The 19,990-nt window shown below is 39.5% G+C and overlaps 1 protein-coding gene across 6 annotated transcripts in view; it reads right to left on the reverse strand.

The window, feature by feature from the left end:
* The window catches only part of FILIP1L (filamin A interacting protein 1 like), a 322,841-nt gene that overhangs the window by 26,910 nt on the left and 275,941 nt on the right, over positions 1–19,990 (reverse strand). The window contains exons 1-2 of one of the 6 annotated variants that reach the window (XM_025213833.1): positions 3,537–3,671; positions 3,210–3,348 (exon numbers count right to left, since the gene is read on the reverse strand). The exons of 3 other annotated variants lie outside the window; for them this stretch is intronic. Coding sequence is in view for 1 of the 3 variants with exons in the window: in XM_014523948.2 (XP_014379434.1) it covers positions 9,108–9,151 (44 nt within the window). In the remaining 2 variants the exon portion in view is untranslated. Of the gene's footprint in view, positions 1–3,209; positions 3,349–3,536; positions 3,672–9,107; positions 9,189–19,990 lie in introns of those variants that run through there. 2 more of the 6 variants (XM_014523948.2, XM_006032163.3) reach the window with 2 other exon arrangements.

Below are 19,990 nucleotides of genomic sequence, written 5' to 3' on the forward strand. Positions count from 1 at the left end.
TTCAGACTATGGGCTCAGTTCTGAGAGGTGCTGGGAAACACTATTTCCACAGGCTTCTTTACACAGCACTGGTGACCCCAATTTAGAGTTTTTCACCAGCACCTCATGCCCACCAAGGAGATGAATGCTTGAACAGCTTGCTAAAAAAATAAGCACTTGAATTAACTAAACTTGCAACCACACAGACTAGCACAGATGAAACCTTAGAGCGTCAGGGTAGAATCTACTCATGGACAATTAAAAATAATTCATGTTAGTATTGGAGGAGATCTTATCAGTTAGCCAACAGCCTATGTATTGAAGTGACCTATTAATAGGTCAGAATTAAAATTGTACATACAAGTCTTACAGGGCTTTAATTATGTCACCATTATAACATTTTTAGGATATCTACATATACCAGTTTTTAACAGGAAAATTTAATTGCATTTGTACCAATCAGTAGTATTTGGTTACTGCCACACCCAAGAGTTGACAAAAGGTTGCTTGCAGAAGCATTCCAACACATTTAGTGTTCATTCACTTTCCCATATCAAAGTAAATTTGGTGCAGAAGATTATTTAAAAAAACCATTTGCCTTTGGAGAATTTGCATAGGTTGGGAATTGTAGTTGGGAACGAAATTAAGGGCTGAGTTGCATACTGGTATTGTATACTGGCTTTTATTATAGAATCATCCCCAACATTACAAAAATCACATGAAGTATGCTGTTAATCAGCAATATCATCAAGTGGTGACTTGATTTTACAGGTATGATGGAAAAAATAAAATAGGATTAGAATCTTATTCATTGGGTCAAGTCAGTATAAGATCTGTTTTTTAGTGATTTAAAAAAACTAATGCTGTTACGTTTCTCCATGTAGAGGCTGATAGGGATGGAAAGAAGTGTCATGCAATTTGTCTTAGAAATTAAGTGTCTTACCACAATTGTACATGTTCATGTTTTAACTTTTCACGTAGAATGTTGTAACGATTTCTATGTAAAGTTTTGCTTAGCTGCAGAGAGAATCCTTTTGAAGACTACTGGGAACATTTGACTAAAACAATTAATTTAAAATTAAATAGAATTTATATAATCTACAGTCAACACAGGTAAAGGAAAAAAGATAATTCATTGAAACCGGCTATGTAAGTGGTGCTAGGGTAGTGTGTTGTTGTGCAGAGTTGTGTGCTGAAGATGGGTCATAATGAAACAATGAAGAATTTGGTCATTTGATTTTGTATAAGTTCAGGGGAGTTACTGCAAATTTATACTAGTGTAAATGAGAACAGGAATGGCTCTTCGAGTGTAAAGTGAGAAGTATTTCCCCTTAAATCTGAAAAAGACTAAAAAATACAGCTGTTAAGGTTTTGGTGTATGTTATGATTTGCATTAGACTAGCTACATTTTATAGTACAGATGGTACTTTGGGTATTGCTGAAACAGTAATTAATGGTTTCTGTTTCCCTCCTCTATTAGATCCAAAAGAGCTAAAAAGTCTCTTGCCTAAGGGTGGAATTTTTCCGTTTCCAATTACAGCTTTTATCAAATAAACAGCTTTTCTATTGCTCATGCAGTATTTCCATATAACTGAATTGTCTGTTGTTTCCTCATCACATTGTTGTAGGTGTTGCCCCTTGACTTTTAAAACACAACTTCTGAGAACCTATTACTCAACTCTGGTCTGTTTTTTGTTGTTTGTTTGTTTGTTTTTTAACTGTAGTGAATATTTCTGTTTTCTGTGTTTAGTGATTACAGTGATGACTAATTAATTAAATCAGGTAGTAAATTCAATATGCTGGACGTAGACTATATAGGAAACACTGTTACCCCTTTTCTGTCAAATGGTGCTAGGTGTGGATGGAGTCCATACAGGGAAATAATGTAAGAATTAAGGGCTGTTGAATCTCACTTTTGATGATCTTGTTTCTTTTGGTGACTAAGATTTTTTCATTCTGCAAATCGTTACAGCAGCCTTTTGGTCAGCCTATAGCTATATAGGCTGAGAACACCAAGAAGGGTGTGAACTTTGCTCATTTTTAACGGCATTTACATTGACTGCCTTTAATGTCAGTCTTAGTAATATGGATACCTAATTTACAATTAAAGTTAGTTTTGATCTATAATTAAGTTATTGGAACCATATAGAAAATGTCCATTTGATCCAAATTACAATTCAAAGCAAAAAAAAAAAAAAAAAAAGAACGTTAGCACACTGTTTTGGTTCTCCAGCCACATCTAATTCTTACTATATTAAATCCTTGTGTAGCTAATAGTGTAGCAAGGCTTGTGAAATACATGAGTTTTCATTCTTCTCACACATACCATCAAACTGTAAGATTTGTACCATTTTATGAAATAGTTGGGGAAGCCTTCTGTTAATTTTGCCAACATATCATGCAGACTTCTTCTGACCTTGTGGACAATTTAAAAAAAAAGCATGAGACCTCCAATTACTACGTGGGGGTAACATGTATGAAAAGTTAGTACAACAATATAGATCTTAAACTGGCTAATTTGCGCATTAAACTTATTGACTGTTGAAAAACAAAAAATAGTGTACACTTGGGACTTGATCCTTCAAACTGTGTGTTTTAGTCTGCTCTGATTAATAGTTTAGGTGGCTTCACTGAACATTTGTCTATAAATAAGGATTACTTATGACTGTTTTGCAGGATTGGGTCCTTAGTTAGGGGAACAGCGTGTTTCAAGTCTGCATTCTGCAGAAAAATGTAATACCATATTAGGATCCAGATTTGCGACATGCTGAATGTCTCCCTAAAGGTGCTGAGTGCATGGGAGTTTGGGATGCTGGACAGACACCTTGCAGAACCAGTCTTATAGAGAGTAATGAGTACTCTCGCATTTAAAATTCCATCACTTGTTAGAAGTCCTGTAATTAAGTCTTTAAGATATAGATGACAGTTATGTCCTCTTTCAGTTTGACATTTGCACATAGGACAGAAGAAGGAACTAGTGCATAAGACTAGCATCATCATTATTAATAATTAAGCTAGTTTTTGTTTCAAACCTACCATAATCTAGTTGCAAAATAGTGCTCACAGCAACAATTTCAGCACCCTGAGTACAGTTTATATGTTCCAGTGTAAGCTCCAATAAAAGATGTTCAAAAGCATAATAAATGCTCAGCTACACATGTTGGTATGCCTGAATGTTAATATATAGCAGATGCATATAAACACAGTATAGAGAGAGGCAGTAGCTTTACCTAATATATTACAATACATTTGGACTCTTTCCACAGTTTTAAATGCAGTCATGATTCTGTCCAGCCCATTTGGAAAGTGTGTGTAATTCAGTTTTTTTCCATCCTTCTTAACATTAAATAAATGCCTCATCTGTTGGATCTGTAGAAATTGTTTAAAACAGAGACATTTAAAAACTGTTTGCAAAAGTTACATTAGTTTTGAATACCACATCTTCTACATCTTGTGTTTTTTGGAAATAACTTAAAATATCATCACCCAGAAATATCTATCTTTAACAAAATGTCCAATGGTTGCTAAAAGAAGCTTTCCTCCCACCTCTCTCTTACCTTTGTGCATGGACTATAGAATTCCCTGGTTTAGCTATTGCTCCATGGTGCTGGGATTTCAGTTCTCCTAAGCATCAGAGATGTGAGCATTCCAGCAGTTATACTAAACAATGAGAGATAGACTCTTTGCATGCCCCAAGCCTATGGAGCATTACGTCATTGCATTGCCATATAAGGAACTCGGTGTTGTGCAGACTCGTATGGTGTACTTTAGTGATAGCCAGAACTTAGAAAGCTTATTAATATGTTCTGGCTCCAGCTGACGCTCAGGACTGTGTGAAATATTTTATTTGTCTACTCAGTTCATGGCCAAAAAGAATGTGCGGAAGGCTTGGGTTACGGCAGTTCCTCTTTATTATTGATAATAAAGTCATTGAAAGTAATTAGGTGGTTAGTTAATGTTTTCCTCTTAGCTGTCCAGCCCAGAGTTTAAGGGTAGAAAATGGGTATCTTCCTTAAGCCGTCTTGAAAGGACTTGGATTAGGTTTTTTTTAATATATAAAAAAATGTAAGTTTTTCTGATCTCCTCTGAGAATGATATGAACTTCAAGCCTCCCCCTTTTTTTTTTTCTGTGAAGAGTTGGGGTCCACAGAGGATAGTATTTTATTTCCTGATGATGTAACTACAAAACAATTCTTCAAGTGATGATGGGAAGGCCAGATGAAATCTAATGTTTTTTTCTCTCCAGTGTTTTCTCTACAAACCCCTTTTTCTTTTTGACATGTTTGTGTTTCAGCTAATGCAATTAGGAATGATTTTTAATAAGAAAGTTTTAAAGAAAATTATCTGTTGGTTTTAATGTTCAGAAAAGGGCAGAAGAGCAAGCAGGAGGATTAAACCATAGAATTTAACTCATTATTTCATGTGTCCTTGCTCCTGCTTGTGACCCCTTGTCCCCACAATAAATGTGGGGGAGGAAGGGGAAGCCACATGGTATAGGAGATTTGCATGCAGGAGCACCATTAAGAGTTAATGGGAGTTAGTAGAATAAATCCCTTCCACCACATTGTTGAGAGAATTAGACCATTAAAGTGCTTTCTAAACTGTTATGTTCTGCTCTGCTAAATGGATTACGGATGCATCTGCTTTATCTGCACCACTTGAAATTTTAGTCTCCGGATAAATTGATGGGTGTTAATTGCTTAACAAAAAAGCAGCACATATTAGACCATCTTAATTAAATTGTGATTAAGAGTGCAAATATGTTATACTGCACTTGTGTTTGGGGATATTATTTCCATCTGTTTCGACAAATAAAATTTGATTTTTTTGTGGAAAGTGTTTAAGCAGGATAAACATGGAGTTTTTCTGTCTTTAAAAGCTGTTTCTGTCTGTGTTACCTGAAAATTTCAGGGTCGTGTTGGAGTGCTGTCACAGTGGGATCCATTCAAGTTTTTCTCTTTTTTGCATGTGTGTATAAAAATAAATCATTTGGGTATGTTGGCCTCCCCATTCATACAAGCAAACTGCATCTTTGGAACCTAGCTGATGTGAAGTGTCTACACATAAGTCGTTCTCATCATGGTTTTGATACATTGGTCCAAGTTACTAATCTGATGGACAGAGTACTATAGTATCATAATTAGCATCCTGTTTGTTGACTGAAACTGTGGTGTTTGGATCACATGGCTTACATGTTTGACCAGGAGACAATGCACTTGTAAAGTACCTTTCACTACCACAAAATTTAAGTTCCACTGAAAGAGTAGTCGCATCATGTGGTGGAACTGTTCAGTTGTTCAACAGAACAAAGCAACAATGTGCAACATCCAAGGACAGGAACTGAATATCGTTGTACCTAATAAAAGTTGCAGAGGGATTTAGACAGGAGTCTATATTAAAAAAACACACAGCAAACAACACCCCTTCTCCCCCCACATCAAACTAAATCTAACATGTCTCTTCCCCTTTCTTCTCTACTAATTTCTTCTGAGTCCTTCTCCTCCTTTTAGGCAGGGCCTCTGTTTTTTCATCCTGTCTCCTTGTTGAATTAATCTGGGTTTGCAGCATCTTTCCACCTAAAGCAGTCATTTTATCATGGTTTATGCAAAACTGTAACAAGGAGAACTTCCTGACAACACTACAAAACGTAAGGCTTGTGCTTTCCAGTCTGGCTCTGTTTTGGTGCGGCTACAAGGAAACCCGGCTGTTACGGACCACAGCCCGGATGGTGCTAATTGCAAGCCTGTGACAGTCTCCTGCCTGGGTGGGAGCTGGGGGGAAATATAAATCCCCCTGTTTATAAATCTGTATTTACAACAGGCATGGCCAAAGTATGACCTCCTAGTGTTCTTAATTAATCCCGCTCTGCCATAGAAATGTTCACATCTGTGTCCCGCTGCAAAGTAGCTTTACTACAGTGCATCAGCCAAGTGTGTAATTACCTGCTTCCACTTGTTTCTGCTACAGTTTCACAGTTTAATAACAGTTGAAGTAGAAAACTGGTCCAAGCACTAAGTTGTGTAGAAGTTTGTGTCAAGGAAATATGTGATAAGAATTCCTAGTAGGTGATTTATTAAACTAAAAAGCAAACGGCAGCTTTAGGCAATGTAATGAATTGCCCGTGAGCTTTCCTTTGCTGCCTCTGATACCTGTAGTCCAGAATTGCTGGGTGAAATCTGAGCCTAGTGGAAGTCCAGTTGCAAACTCCTTTCAACTGCAATGGAATCAGGATTTCACCCTTTGTCTGTTGGCCATATACCTTGCACGTGCCTGTGCATTTGGTTCCCCTAGTTTAAGCATGGTTCTCGACTTCCATTTTGCTCTTACACTGCTATCCAATATTTCTGTAGTAATTAATTAATGGATACGCCTAACATGTCAGGCTACCTGTGACGCTTCAACTTTGTAGCTCAGAATGACTTAATTCCAAGCCAGGCCTTTTCAAAAGCTATCCTCCATAGACTCGACTGTTGAAGTTGAAGCTGAGTTTTTCTGGTTTCAGTGAAGATGCTTGAATTCATTAGGATAGTGTAGTTGCATGTTTCACTTGGCTGTATATGCAAACAAATGGAAACATCTTTTCTTCTTTTTTTTTTTTTAACTGATTTTTGTTTTAAAACTGTGCCCATTCTCACAAGATTATCCTAAATTTTGAGCTCTTATGAAGTTTATTGAGGTTTTGCTTCTCACACCCCTTGTTTTATGCTAATATCTTGTAGCTTTAAAACTGCCGAGTGATTTTGGTTGCTATTTATATAGCAAGTACTGCCTAGGAGTTCTAGTCATGAAGCAGGATTCTGTGGTACTACATGCTGATCAAATAGAGCAAAAAGACAGTTCCTGCCCCAAACAACTTACAGTATACCTAAGTTCCCATATCGCTGCCAGTTCAGATTTTAGCTGAAGAAGTGAAAAGACCCTCCTAGAGAGGAACTGCTAGTTCCAGGTGAAATAGAAGATACAACCCTCCTAAGTAAAATTATCTGTCATTAAGAGGAGGACATGCTGGACAATAAGGGCTGACTACTGAACAAGAGCACTAGGTAAGATGGAAATGCCTGTTATTTAAGCATTTTTGTGTCTCTCCACCTTTTTCCCTCCCCACAACTGAAAACAAGTTTTGTTTCCTTAGAGAATAATAGTTCTCCAGCGTTGCTGTTTTTGCAAGTATTCTGCTTAGGGTAGAAAACCATAGAATCATAGAAATTAGAAGGAGAAAAACTATTAGGTCATCTAGCACATCGCATGACAGTACAGGAATGTTCCTAGTAGTGATTTAGCTGGTCCAGTATTATCATGGTGTGATAAGTCTAGATGCAGTGTGGACACTTGGAAGACAGGAGCAAAAATGACAGACAGATGAAAGGTTGGGGAAAGGAATATAGCATATAAGCAGAGATGATAGGAATGACTGTTCGGTTATGTTTGGTGGTTCCAAGTTAAACTTGCTAAATTCTTCCCATAGTTAAACTTACTGTCATACTTCCCCCAGCAGTTAGTAGCAACAGTCGCAATGTCTGTAAACCCATAACCCCTTTCATTAACCATTCACATCTAAAATAAATAAAGGAAACTAGGACTTGGGCCTCAGTTCAACAAAGCACTTAAATGTGGGGATATGTATTTCTCTGTGTAGGGGAGGGACTTCAGTGCATGCCTCACTTTATTCATGTGTTTTAAAGATCTGGCTAAATTAGAACCTCAGTTAATTAGTTTTATGTGGGTCTTACCAAAGTAGATGGCTTTATTTTTACAAGGACTTCAAATAATGGAGTTTGGGTTCAAAATTTAGAGTTGTTTTTGGTTTTGTTTTCCTCTTTTAAAAATAGACACTTAAAGGAATAGAAAAGCTGTCAGAGTTTTTGTTTTTTAGTCTTAAACCATTTTAAATGTTTTTTTTCTTTTTCTTGAAAATACTTAAAGCAAGATACCCCCATTCCCAAAGGAAAAGTGTTCGAAAGCCAAAAGTAACAGAAAGGACTGGTAACTGATATGAACTGACCAGTTGCATTTTAACGGCCAGTGTAAATGGTGAAAAAGGAACCGATGTTTAAAACATTCTTTTGCCAACCTGTATTATTTAAATCAGTGGTCTCCAACCTTTTGAAGTAGGAAATCACCTTTGGCATTTAAAAGCAACCTAAGATCTACTGTGTGCCGCCACCCCCCGCCTAGCAGGTCAGTCTGTGGGGAGGGAAGGGGGCAGATCAAGGCAGAGGAAGAAAAAATTATTTGGGAGCGGGCCTCTCCAGTAGGTAAGTCCCACCCAGCCAGGGCCTCATTCAACTTACCCTGCTCCTGCCTCTGCAGCACTGTCCCTCACTGCAGGGGCCTCAATCTAGCCCTTGCCTCTTCCTTCCCCCACGGACTGACCTGCTGGGCTGGGGTGCATGCATGTATGCACATGGGCACTCAGCCCCAACCCCAGGTTCAGATTGACTCCAAGAGGCTCTGAGATCTACCAGTGGATCAAGATCCGCTGGTTGGTGACCACTGACTTAAATGCTTTAGCTAAGGATATTTTTCCCTGAATGCATGCCCAACATTATTCATATTAGAGTTTTTCTTACTAGAGTCTTAAAAGTATTTTGTAGTTTGATAGTATACCTTTTAAGTATGATTTAAGTAAAGTAAATTTTTATCGCTTCCACTAGGATCTTGTACATGCTACTAGATCTCATACTTAATAATTTTTCTGATTTGCATGATACTTTTTTCTTCAGTTTTTGAAGCTGCTAGGGCTAAATAAAAATTTGAACTCCATTGACAAGACTGTGTGGGTGCCTGTAGACATGCTAGGAGTAGACTCAATTAATCAAGTCTGCTGGAACATGGTAATTAGTGGAATTAAATTCATCCCCACACTGCTGTGGCAGGGAAAGCAGTGGTGAGGGCAAAGGGTCAGATCCCCACCCCTTGTTCCCCTGCCCTTGTCTTCCTGTGCCTGCCCCCTCTTGTGCCTGTCCCCCACCATGCACCTCTTGCCATGTGTCCCACTACTGCCTACCCCTCCATGCCTGTGCCTACCCCAACCCCTTGTCCCCCATGTCTGTGCTTGCTACCCTTCCCTGCCTGTCCCTCTTATCCCCTGATCCCTCCTGCAGCCTGCCCCTCTCCACTTTCTTTACCTTCTGCTGCAGCTCTGCTCCTGTAGGACAGTCAGCAGCAACATGGCTCCAGCCCTGCCTGGCCAGGTAGATAGGGCAGCAGCTCCTGGCTAGACTGGGTTGGGGCTGGAGGGACCAGAGCTGGAGCAGAAAGTAAGTGATTGGGTAGACAGGGGTGGGGGCACAGCCACAGGTACAGGGACCAATGGGTGGAGAGGGGCAGGCTGCAGGCTTGCCTCCCCGACAGTCTCCTCATGCTCCCCCCAGCTGTGTGCCCCCTCCCCCACCAAACGGGCTAGTCCAGCCCAGGGCAGGTGGCAACTCAGCTCTGGCTTCAGCCCTGAGCCCAAGGCCAAAGTGGAAGCTGAGCTACTACTGACCCTGAGCAGGTACTCAAATCCAAGATGAGGCTTTTTTTTCCTAATGCAGATTTTTTTGGGGGAAAAAAACTTGGATTGGAGTAAATACAGTATATGTTCTTAGTGCATTTTTAAAAATTTCTTGGCAGAGGGAAGAATTGTCCTTCCAAACTATTCTATCAGTATTCCCATTCTTCTCTCTTTTTGGCAGATCCTACTGAACTTCTGAGCCAGTTATTAAGATTAATTAGGTACTTTTTCCCAAGGATGCAGCCTTGACATCTGATGTGCCTGCATATCTTCATTTAACTACTAATTCCTTTCCTCCTAAAGGAGTTGGCAGGAGTTCCATACTTGCCCATGCAATTGCTCCTTTATTGCATATGGGATCAAGAGAAAATCTTTGATAAAAATTACTCATGTACATTTTATTGCAAACAAACATAAACTAGGTATTTGTATATTCTTCTTTCTAACCTAAATCCAGAGTTATTTACGTCTTGTTCTCGAGCATTGGGAGGAAATGGAACATAGACAAGAAAAGTGGGGTTGGACCAGTTTTGTTTGGGGTATACATCAAGCCTTATGACTAGGGACCTACTGAATTTGTGATTCCACAGATTTTGCAGATTCCACAAATTCAGACAATGCCTGCAAAATCCACAGGGGGGAAAAAAACTTAATTAGGGGTGTGGCATCTTGCCAGAGGGGGAAGGGGCTGCCTGCTCAAATGGCTGCTGGCAGGATGCCTGGCCCCCACCCCTCACTGCTGATTTGCTGTGAGGGCTGCCTGTCATATGGCTTTGCCCCTCTACGCCAATATGTGGGGTCCCTTGTCTAATCAGAGGCATGGGGGTCCACCATACTCTACCTATATAGATAGAGTATGATAGAGAAAATAGCTAATCAGGCCCTCCTTCTGCCCACAAAATTGGGGGGCAGCCCCCATAGACTAGGTAGGTCCCTACTGATGACTATTCTTTTATTTTAATCAAGGTATAATTTTGTCTCAGTCCACCTCATTTTCAAGTAGTTTTTCCCATGCATTTTTAAAAGTACACAAAGATCCTCTGCAGAAAACAAAAATGCTATCCCTGGCAGTGGGATTGCTGTTTCAGTAGAACAGTGGCAGCAGAATCATAGTCTCATAGAAAATGACCTCAGGAGGTCATCTAGTCCAACCCCCTGCTAAAAACAGGACCACCCCCAACTAGATCATCCCAGCCAAGACTGTTGAGCTGGGTCTTAAAAAACTCCAAGGATGAAGATTCCACAACCTGTCTGGGTAACCTGTTCCATAGCCATACTACCCACCTAGCCATTTAAAGACTTGGTTACATTTGTGTCCTCCAGTGAGTTTCATGCTACGCATGCATGTCTCTGCTTGGAAACAGAACATTTGAAATATTTTTGTGCAGTAGTTAAGTGGACTAGGCTAATGATCCTGCTTGTTGTCTTGTCTTCTCTATTTCCTGTGATGTTTAATCAAGCCAGTATTATTCCCCTAAAGCCTCAGGGATGGATTCATGCTTGAGCACTCTTCGGCTGTCTCATCCTGGTTTTGTTTTTTTTGAGGGGGGAGGGCTTCTCTACATGAGAGAGCCCAATGTTTAACCTAAAGCATTAATTTAAACTCATACAAACCTGTGTGTGGACATTCTCAAATTAAACCTGATTTAAATTAATTATTAATGTAATTTTTTGGTGCAGTCGTGGCTTTGGGTGTTAGTAGATGATTCACATCTGTTTCAAGGCTCGGAGAAGAGTCAGGGAAGTACCTTCAGCAGTCATAAGTCCCTTCAACTCCTGAGTGGAGTTTATGTCTTGATCTGCTTGAGTGTCCTCAGAGGCATGACTAAGACTTTGTGTTTCCCCATATGGTACTTGGAAACCCTACTCCACAAATGCCTCGGAATGCAAAACCCAGTCCAAAGAATGAAATTATCTGGCATTTTGTGTACTGGCCCTCATGCAACTACTACAAGATTCAGCAAGAGCCATGTTCTATCTTTATGTCCCAAGCTTTTTGTGAGCCTCCTCCATGAATATAGATAGAGTGCAAGTTTGACATATAAGGAGGCTTCTTTGTGTTACAAGTAGTAATGAGGTCACAAGTGCTTTGATAATTGATTAGGGTTGGTCTATGATCAAGATTTATTTGAATCTTTTGCTTCACTGTTTTAATGTTCTCCTTTCTGGGTCCTTACCTGCTTCCCATGGCTTTGTAATGTAAAAGTATAGCTGTTACACCAAATTTCTGCAGAAAGTCTTTGAGTTGTATAAACGCAATTATGAACATTTTATTTATTGTACAAGTTGACACATGAGTTTTCTGCCTCAAATTGGTGTTTTTTATGGAACCACTCTCTCAAACATATTTTTCTGTGTAATCTTAGTGCTGTTTCCCACTGTCTCAGTTACCCAGACAGTAATCCCTGTTTAATGATATCATAGTTCTCACAGTACTTCAGGATTACTGATAATTTTAATACCTGCTTAAAGAATCTGTGCTGAAACAATAGAGAAGCAAATATCCTGTTTTCTCACGTACAACATACCTTGTTTTCGAAAGACAGAGTTAATGAAAAAAGTTTTATTTTTTCTAGAACTATGGCTTCATAGAGTAGGGGCAGAGCCCAGTTTTCAGTTAACTCAACTTCCTTTGCCAGTTTAGGCTGTGAAATAGGAGGAGGGAGATCAGGAGGAGCTAGCAGACAGCAACATTGCTTTAAGAAAAGTTAGCTTGATTAGTGGAACATCAAGACCATTAAAAAGGAAAGATGGTCATTTAACACGTGTGGATTGGAGAACAACAAGTTATCAAGTCAATTATTTAGCTGCCTGAATAGTAATATTATAGCTGCTAAATTGTGGAGCAGGAATCAGAGCAAGCTGCTTCTAATCCAGGCATAAATCAGATTCCCTGTTTAAAACGAGCACCTCAATTTTGGCGGGCTGATATGGAGGGGAAAGCTGCATGTTGTATCCCATATAGGTTATTTGGGATTGTGGATTTCCAGGGATGTAATACAGCTTGCAAGACTTTGGTCCATTTGGGATTCAGGAGAGCTGTGCTTTCTGATAGATTAATGATTTAGGAATTTGTCTTGGTTGTGTGGTTCAGTTCCCTAGTCTGGAGAAGTATTTAGAGAATTTCTTGATCTCCTAGTGTACAGTCCCTAGTAGTTTCTTGTACTAACATTGCCGATAGCTGGTGCTCTTCAAGGAGCCTCTTGGGTTTTGGGAATGTGTTTAGCAGACTTCAGCCACCGCTTTGCTTTTGAGGTCTGCAACAAAATTTTCAAAATAAAATAAAGTACCTCAAGCAAAGAGGGGAAGAAATATAAGGGAGTATTGATTAAATCATCTACCCTTCTGGAAGCTGCTGAAGGACAGTCAGCAGAAGGAGCTATACTAAGTTCAGCAAGACGGGTATGGTCATATCTGGGAATGCGTTTATCAATCTGATACCTCCAGATAACACTGTTGATGGACTGGACTGTAACTAAGAAAATCATATGGGGGATGAACTGAATGCAGGTTATTCAGGCAAAGTGCTTTGTGCCTAAAAGCATTTGCTGGAGCACAAGGGAGTTACTTAAACAGTTCATGGTCAGAGACTTACAAGAGTAAAAACAAAACAAAACCTGTCATTCTCTAAAATCTGAGTATTTCCTGTACAAACTCTGTTCCATGCCACTCACTTAATGACATTTCCCCCAGTAACTTCTCCATAGCTAAAGGAATTCTTGTAGAACTCTTTTGGCTTACTCTGTCTCTGGGCAGCAAGCTGAGAGCTCATAATGTAAAGTCTAATACGCCTTAGATGGAGGATAGGGTAGCTAAAGTCTTTTAACACAGTTGTATATGCATTGAGTTTGTAATCACAGTACATATGTGCAGATTTCATTTTGGGGCTTCCTGTGTATTAAAAGATGCATTGGAGTATACAGTACAGTGATAGAATGTAAAAAAGGTAAAATTGTAAGCTGGACAGAATATATTTCTTCCTAAAAAAATACAACTGTAAGTTTGAGGTGTAAATTATTTTTTTTTTAACTGAACTGCATGAGCACAAGCCATTTTTATAAGACTTTTCCAGATCTCTTACCTTTTTTTCCTAACAGGGCCATAAAACTTCTCCAATCTTGGGTGATCCTACTGATACAAAAATCTAGACCTTTTTTTTCAATGCTTCCTGTTATTACAATTGTTTATAGATAGCAGTAGTCAGTAGCAGGGCTGAAGGATAAAAGTCTTAAGTTACATTTTTTCCAATAAACTTTTAATTTTTAGAAAAATACATATAAAGAAATGTGTGGGCTGAATGAATGATAAAGCACCATAGACACAGATTTTGAAAGACCTTCTTTCTCAAGAATAGTTTGTTATAAATAACTCCACTAAGTCTTGACTGGGTTTTAGCCTAACATTTGTTTGTTTTACACTAACTCAATAGAATTCTGGTGATAGTAAGTTTGTTATCCTTTTTATTTGGTTGTGCCTTTAGTAGATGAGAAGAGACTAAGTACATGTGCAACAGGTTAATGCTTTATGTTCCTGATGAGGAAGGAAGAGGTGGAATGAATGTAATTAAATTAAAATAGAAGAAGTTATTTTGTTACAGGGAAGCCAATTGCATGTTTGGGATGTTTAAGTTTAAAAGCAAGAATGGTAGAAATAAACACTTTATATGGAAAGGATGAAATGGCTTTGACTTGGGAATGTAACATGGAGCTTTCAACTACTAGCCTTCAGCATGTATCTAATGTTGCCAGATACAGTTTGTTCACTGACCAGTCTTCTGTGCATTAGAGGACTCAGTAGCATTCCTAGTGGGATAGGTATTTGTGTTGTACCCAGCTGTACAACTACAGCTGTAGCTAAGGTCAGTTAACATCTTAGTTGATAATTTTGGCAGAGGGGCCTAGATCTGACAGAGATAGAGGCCGGACTACCTTATAATGGTTAGAATTAGAGAGGAGAAAGTGTATAACATGCTTACACAATTCTAAGGGAAGTTCCGCATTCCTTTAGAACTGGACTTGAAAAATCAAGTGACATAAGTGTGCAGTTTCTTTAAGCACATTAAAATCTTTTACCAATGTTTGTATTGGGAAACTTTAACATATGAGAATGTGTCCAGAAAGTTTATGCTTCAGGACATGATAGCATTTCCTGTATCAGTAAAATTAAATACTGTTTGACTTGAGGTCAAGTAATATGGGATGTGTTTAAGCTCTTATGAAAGACAGCCCTGAGGTTCCTGATTTCTTCCTTCGTTTAGTCTCTGGAACAAGTGACTGAAGCCTGATTAGACCTTAGCTTTAAATACAGCCCTGAAAAGGGTACTGTACACACATTGAAGTCATGGTGTTGCTTGTTTAAGCATAATTTGGCTAATTTTCATTGCTTCTGTATTACAGGAAGTGATTTTTTTTTTATGTCATCTTTTCCATTTTAAGCATACTTTGATGGTAGGAGAGCTTCTGCTTTTTGGAAATGGATTCCCAGATGCCTCAGAGGGTCTTTGTAATTACGGTTTATAGCTAAGGTTTAGGGTTTTTGTAGGTAAGGTATATAAAGGAAGCTAGATGTTATATCTCTCTTTGCAAACTGCAAGGGTGTATGGAGGGAGGTGATTGGTTCTCTAAAACCTGGTTTCAGTTAGAATGAGGTGGTAGTTCCATGCACTCTTTATTAAAGGACTGCAGATAAATAAATCTAACTTATTTTCTTTACCAGCTATTAACAAACAACACAAAATTGTCTATGCTTATTTCAACCGTGGTCTTATCCTATACTTGTCATTGTGGATCTAAGCCCCTTCTGGAGTTAAATGGAGGTACTAATTACCAAACCCCCTTCCCATTCCTCTCTCCCCATGTAGGGGAGTGATTTATTTAACAAGAAGAAGAAGAAGAGCAAAAGTGTTTTTATGCATGAATGAATTTCTGCTCTATGGTCTCCAGGAAGAAGAAAAGACTGAAGAGGGATTTTCAGTGTTCATATTGTAATACGGTGAGGTTTGTGGTGGTTCTTTTGCTCTTACAGAGGAGGAAGGGGATGGGGGCAAGTAACTGAAGTTTTAGGCTTGCCACTGGGAAACAGTAGGACTGTGCGAAGCTTCCGTAGCTGATTCACTTCAAAGGAGATTTGGCCCGATTCACAGCCTTAAACAAATGATGTTCAGTCTCACGTTAGTCTGAATTCAGGAATGGCGATAGTATGGGCATCAAATGGGCTTTCATGCATATGAAGAAGCTCTTCTATCAAATGGAACATGTTTCTACTGTGGGCTGCATGATGTCTGGGTGAAAGAAAAGAGTCTGCTGCTTTGGCATGGTTTGGTGGTTTTTGACATTGAAGAATTATTGTGCCTTGGCCTGTAATAGAGGTTTGGCCTGGGGTTGTCAGCTTATTTCAGCCTATCTTTATTTTCTGCCATTGTTGCTCAAATATTCCATCTCTCCCTATCTCCATTTTTATTTATTAGCCACTCTTTGCTACTAGTCTTCTTTTTGGGAGAATAACTATTGAGGTTATAATGGCAGGGACATATGAAGTGTTTAGTTCTTCCTGAGAATTTTAGAAAATAATCTCCACAAATACAAAGGTTTCTTTTGTCTTCATTAATACATTTTGCTTAGTTTTCCTGCTATTAAGGAACTGATAAGGGCCCCAGAATATGACTACTGATTTATGAACTCAAATTTGTATGCAAGCTGTAAATAGACACATGGCATTCATCGATTACTTCTGATTCTGCTTAATTTAACAGTGAGAGTAGTGGGTACGTGTTCCTTTCCAAAGTTTGTCAAAATCTGAAGGGCATTCTAATTAGTAAAATTTCTGTGTCTCAGCTGTACATCTTTTATGTGAAATTGATTTCCATATATTGGGTATCTCAAGAAATTTACAATTCCTGTGCTGCAGAAGGGTAATCATTCTTTTTTGCCTGAATACATTTCTTATGTTCTTATGGTTAGCCAGGAGAAAACACATTTTTTAGGCTGGAGAAAAAACTCCGTTGCTAGAAAACATCTTTTTTTCCATTATTGGAATACACAGACTTAATCACAAACATGGGTTTTAAGAGAGATTCCTTTTTAAAGTAAGATTTAGTTGAAAGCTGATCACATGGCTTGTCGTCTGTCCTTTGGCCACCAGCTACTTGTGGTAACAGGGATCACTGGTACATACAACTTGAGAACCGGAAACTTTAAAATGAAGCCATATTTTCTGGGTCACTTCTTGGCAATGGATGTTGAAAGAAGTACTTGTTCTGTTTTTGGTGTCAGAAGTTGTGTGAATACTGGAAAGGCAGGTGAGTCAGGAGTGCAAGTACTCTATTCTAAAAACTACTTGAGCAGTTCATGCTCATGTGAAAAAAATGCCCAGCCTGTAAAAATGTCTGCTTTTACATTGGGCATTCATAGAGTCTTGAAACCAGTATAAAGTAGTCACTTCCATACTAACATTACATCATCTCATTTGCAGAGTCACTACTATACTTGTCTATACCTCCACAAAGGCTCCCCAGTGGGATATCACATTAAAAGCATTACATCATCAGAACAAAGGCTTTATTGGTTGATGATACCCTGAGGGTAGGATGCTGAATGGTAGTTTCATGGGGAAGAAGTAATCTTACTGAATTAACCCTTTTGTAGTCATCTCATTATATTTTGTAAATAGTCTAGTGTATTAATCCGAGTATGTGAAATAATCCCTTGCAAACATAATGGCATGAGAAGGGTATATGTTAAGTAGAGAAGATTTATAACTTGGTGCTAATTCACTTTCAATTTCTTTCAGTAAATGCTGGCTAAAGTTGATTTCCACCCCCCACCCTCCCCGCATGCACAATTAAGTTTATAGAACACTTTGTTAAAATTTCACAAGGTGTAATTGCTATTATTAATTAATTCAAAGAAGGCAGACCAATAATTTCCACACAGTCTGTAGTTTAATTTATTGAAGAATGATCCACTTAAAAATACTGGAAAGAAATATTTTTGGTCATGGAATATTAAACTTCTCTTTCTAAGCTAATTTAAGCTCCTTTTAGAGTTATTCACTTGTTAAGTACCATGTGTAGAAAATTATTGTTATATGCCTGGCAAGTTCAAGTATTCAAATTCAAAACCAACTTAGTGTTTAGTGAGAGCAGTGTGAAGTGAGTATCAAAATTTTTAATCTTTTTTGATTTTTCCTGTTTCTTTTACTCTCATTTTAATGTAAATGAATGCTAATTATACAAGCTGAAGCATAAAGATATGAAGTCTCTTAAGTATTGGAAACACAGTCCTTTTAAAAAAGAAAGTTGCACATAAAAATATGGACATATTGACTATCGTAGTGTTGAAATGTGATATCCTCTTAATTTTTCTTTCAGTGGCATTTTAATTTGAGGATCACAATCAAACTCTCAGGATTAGATCTATTAATAGTTAGCCTTAAGGTACATCTACTTTATGAGATTTGCATGTCAAATACTGAATATGTTAGGCATCATAATGAAACAATACTGCTGCTATGTTTCTTGCATTAGCATCCTTAATTTTTGCTGGCTGTATTGCAGATTACCTCTCATCCCTGTAGAAGGAAATAGGATTTGCCAGATCCTCATGTAGCAAGGATCGGATCCCAGGGGTGGCTGTGACACCCCCTGGTGGCCTTGCAACTCCTCTGATCAAGCTCCCTGGCTCCCCTTCCTTTTCCTTCACCTGCTATGCTTTGATATCATGAGTTGAAGGGTGAAAAGGGAGGCTGCCCTTGGATCCCAGATTGCACCCTTGTCTGACTTCAACCAGCAGGTCTCTCAGACCCCATTGGTCGCAATCCTGCTTCTTGTGCTAAGGGGGCCCTCTTGGCCCATCCATGCCCCTAGGGCATGAATTGCCATAAGGGCTAATTTCATGGCCTCTGACCTTCCCTGTAGCCACACCCATGCCTTGCAGATGTCACCCATTCAATCAGTCTCCCTTATTGAGGCCTCAGCCTTCTTGGGCTTTGCCCCTTTTCTCCTGCTGGACCTTCTAGCTCAGGCTCACTGTGTCAAACCTGTGTCCAGTTTTGGCCCCCCACTACAGAAAGGATGTGGGCAAATTGGGGAGAGTCCGGCAGAGGGCAATGAAAATGGTTAGGGAGCTGGGACACATTACTTTATGAGGAAAGACTGAGGGAACTGGGCTTATTTTGTCTGGAGAAGAGAAGACTGAGGTGGGGATTTTAAAGCAGTCTTTAAGTTCCAGAACTGGGGGTCGAAAGAGGATGGAGCTAGGCTGTTCTCAGTGGTGGTAGATGACAGAACAAGGAGCAATTGTCTCAAGTTCAGCAAGGGAAGTTTAGGTTATATATTATGAAAAACTCTCTCACTAGGAGGGTAGTAAAGTACTGGAACAGGCTACCCAGAGAGATTGTGGAATTTCCGTCGTTAGAGGTTTTTAAGACCCATTTAGACAAAGCCCTGGCTGGGATGATGTAGTTGGGGATGCTCTTGCTTTGAGAAGGAGGTTGGACTAGATGACCTCCTGAGGTCCCTTCCAGCCCTAATTTTGTATGATTCAGGGCTCCGGCCCTTGTCTCACCTACTTTGGCTCTGGGCCCTCTGGCCCTATCTCTGTTCTGCTCAGTCACTGGCCCCCCCGATCCTGTCTCTACCATGCTTGGGCACTGCTGGGACTCACCATTGATAGTCCTAGCGCAATCTGCTGGTTCAAGCTATAACAAAGAAATAAGCCCTGTAGCAAAAACACTAATGCCACGCTATGTTTGCACAAAAACATCAGCTGTACCACAAACTGCACCCTATGCTGAGTCCTATCCCCCTGCAAGCCAGAAGTATCCTACTTGCATTTTCCCCAGGGTAGCCCAGGGGTCAAGCCGGGACCTCTTCTGAAGCCTCCCTTTTCCAGAGCTATTTCCCTTTCAGCCTGCAGAGCCAGACTGACTGCCCTGGCTCAGACTCTGATTTTATATGCTCCCCAAGCCCTGCCCCCTTCCAGTTAGGTGACTTCCCCAGCCACCCACAGGAATTTTCATTATGGGCTTGATGAACAGCCAGCCTTTCCTTCTGTAGCTAACCCCCCTGCTCAGCTTCCTGGGTTTCATCTGCTGCAGTTTCACTCTCTTAGAGTAACAGGAGCTCTAAGCTTCCCGTTATACTCAGCACCCCTGAAAATCAAGATCCCCAGGTGGGCAACCTTGTGTGCCTCAGTTTAGTCATCTATAAATTAGGCTTGATACCTCAAATTTGGGTGGAATATAAATGCCAAATTTGAGGTTTTCAGAGGGAAGGTGTGAAGTGTATAAAGTTCTCATCTTTAAGAATATGGTGGAATTAAGTGCTATGCTAGTCCTGTAGGCCAAAAATGGGATTTGGTACCTGGCTAGTTGATTCTTGCTCCCTTCCACCCATCAAGTATTCTGCCTGGCAAATAATCTGACTCTCTCTTGTAGCCTTTCCTCCTTCTGTTGCTCATTATTGGGGATCATCATCCTGATTTTTCAAACTCCCCAGTGATTTTTACAGCAGGAATG

The sequence above is a fragment of the Alligator sinensis genome, unplaced genomic scaffold (genome assembly GCF_000455745.1).
Source record: "Alligator sinensis unplaced genomic scaffold, ASM45574v1 scaffold622_1, whole genome shotgun sequence".
NCBI lineage: Eukaryota > Metazoa > Chordata > Crocodylia > Alligatoridae > Alligator > Alligator sinensis.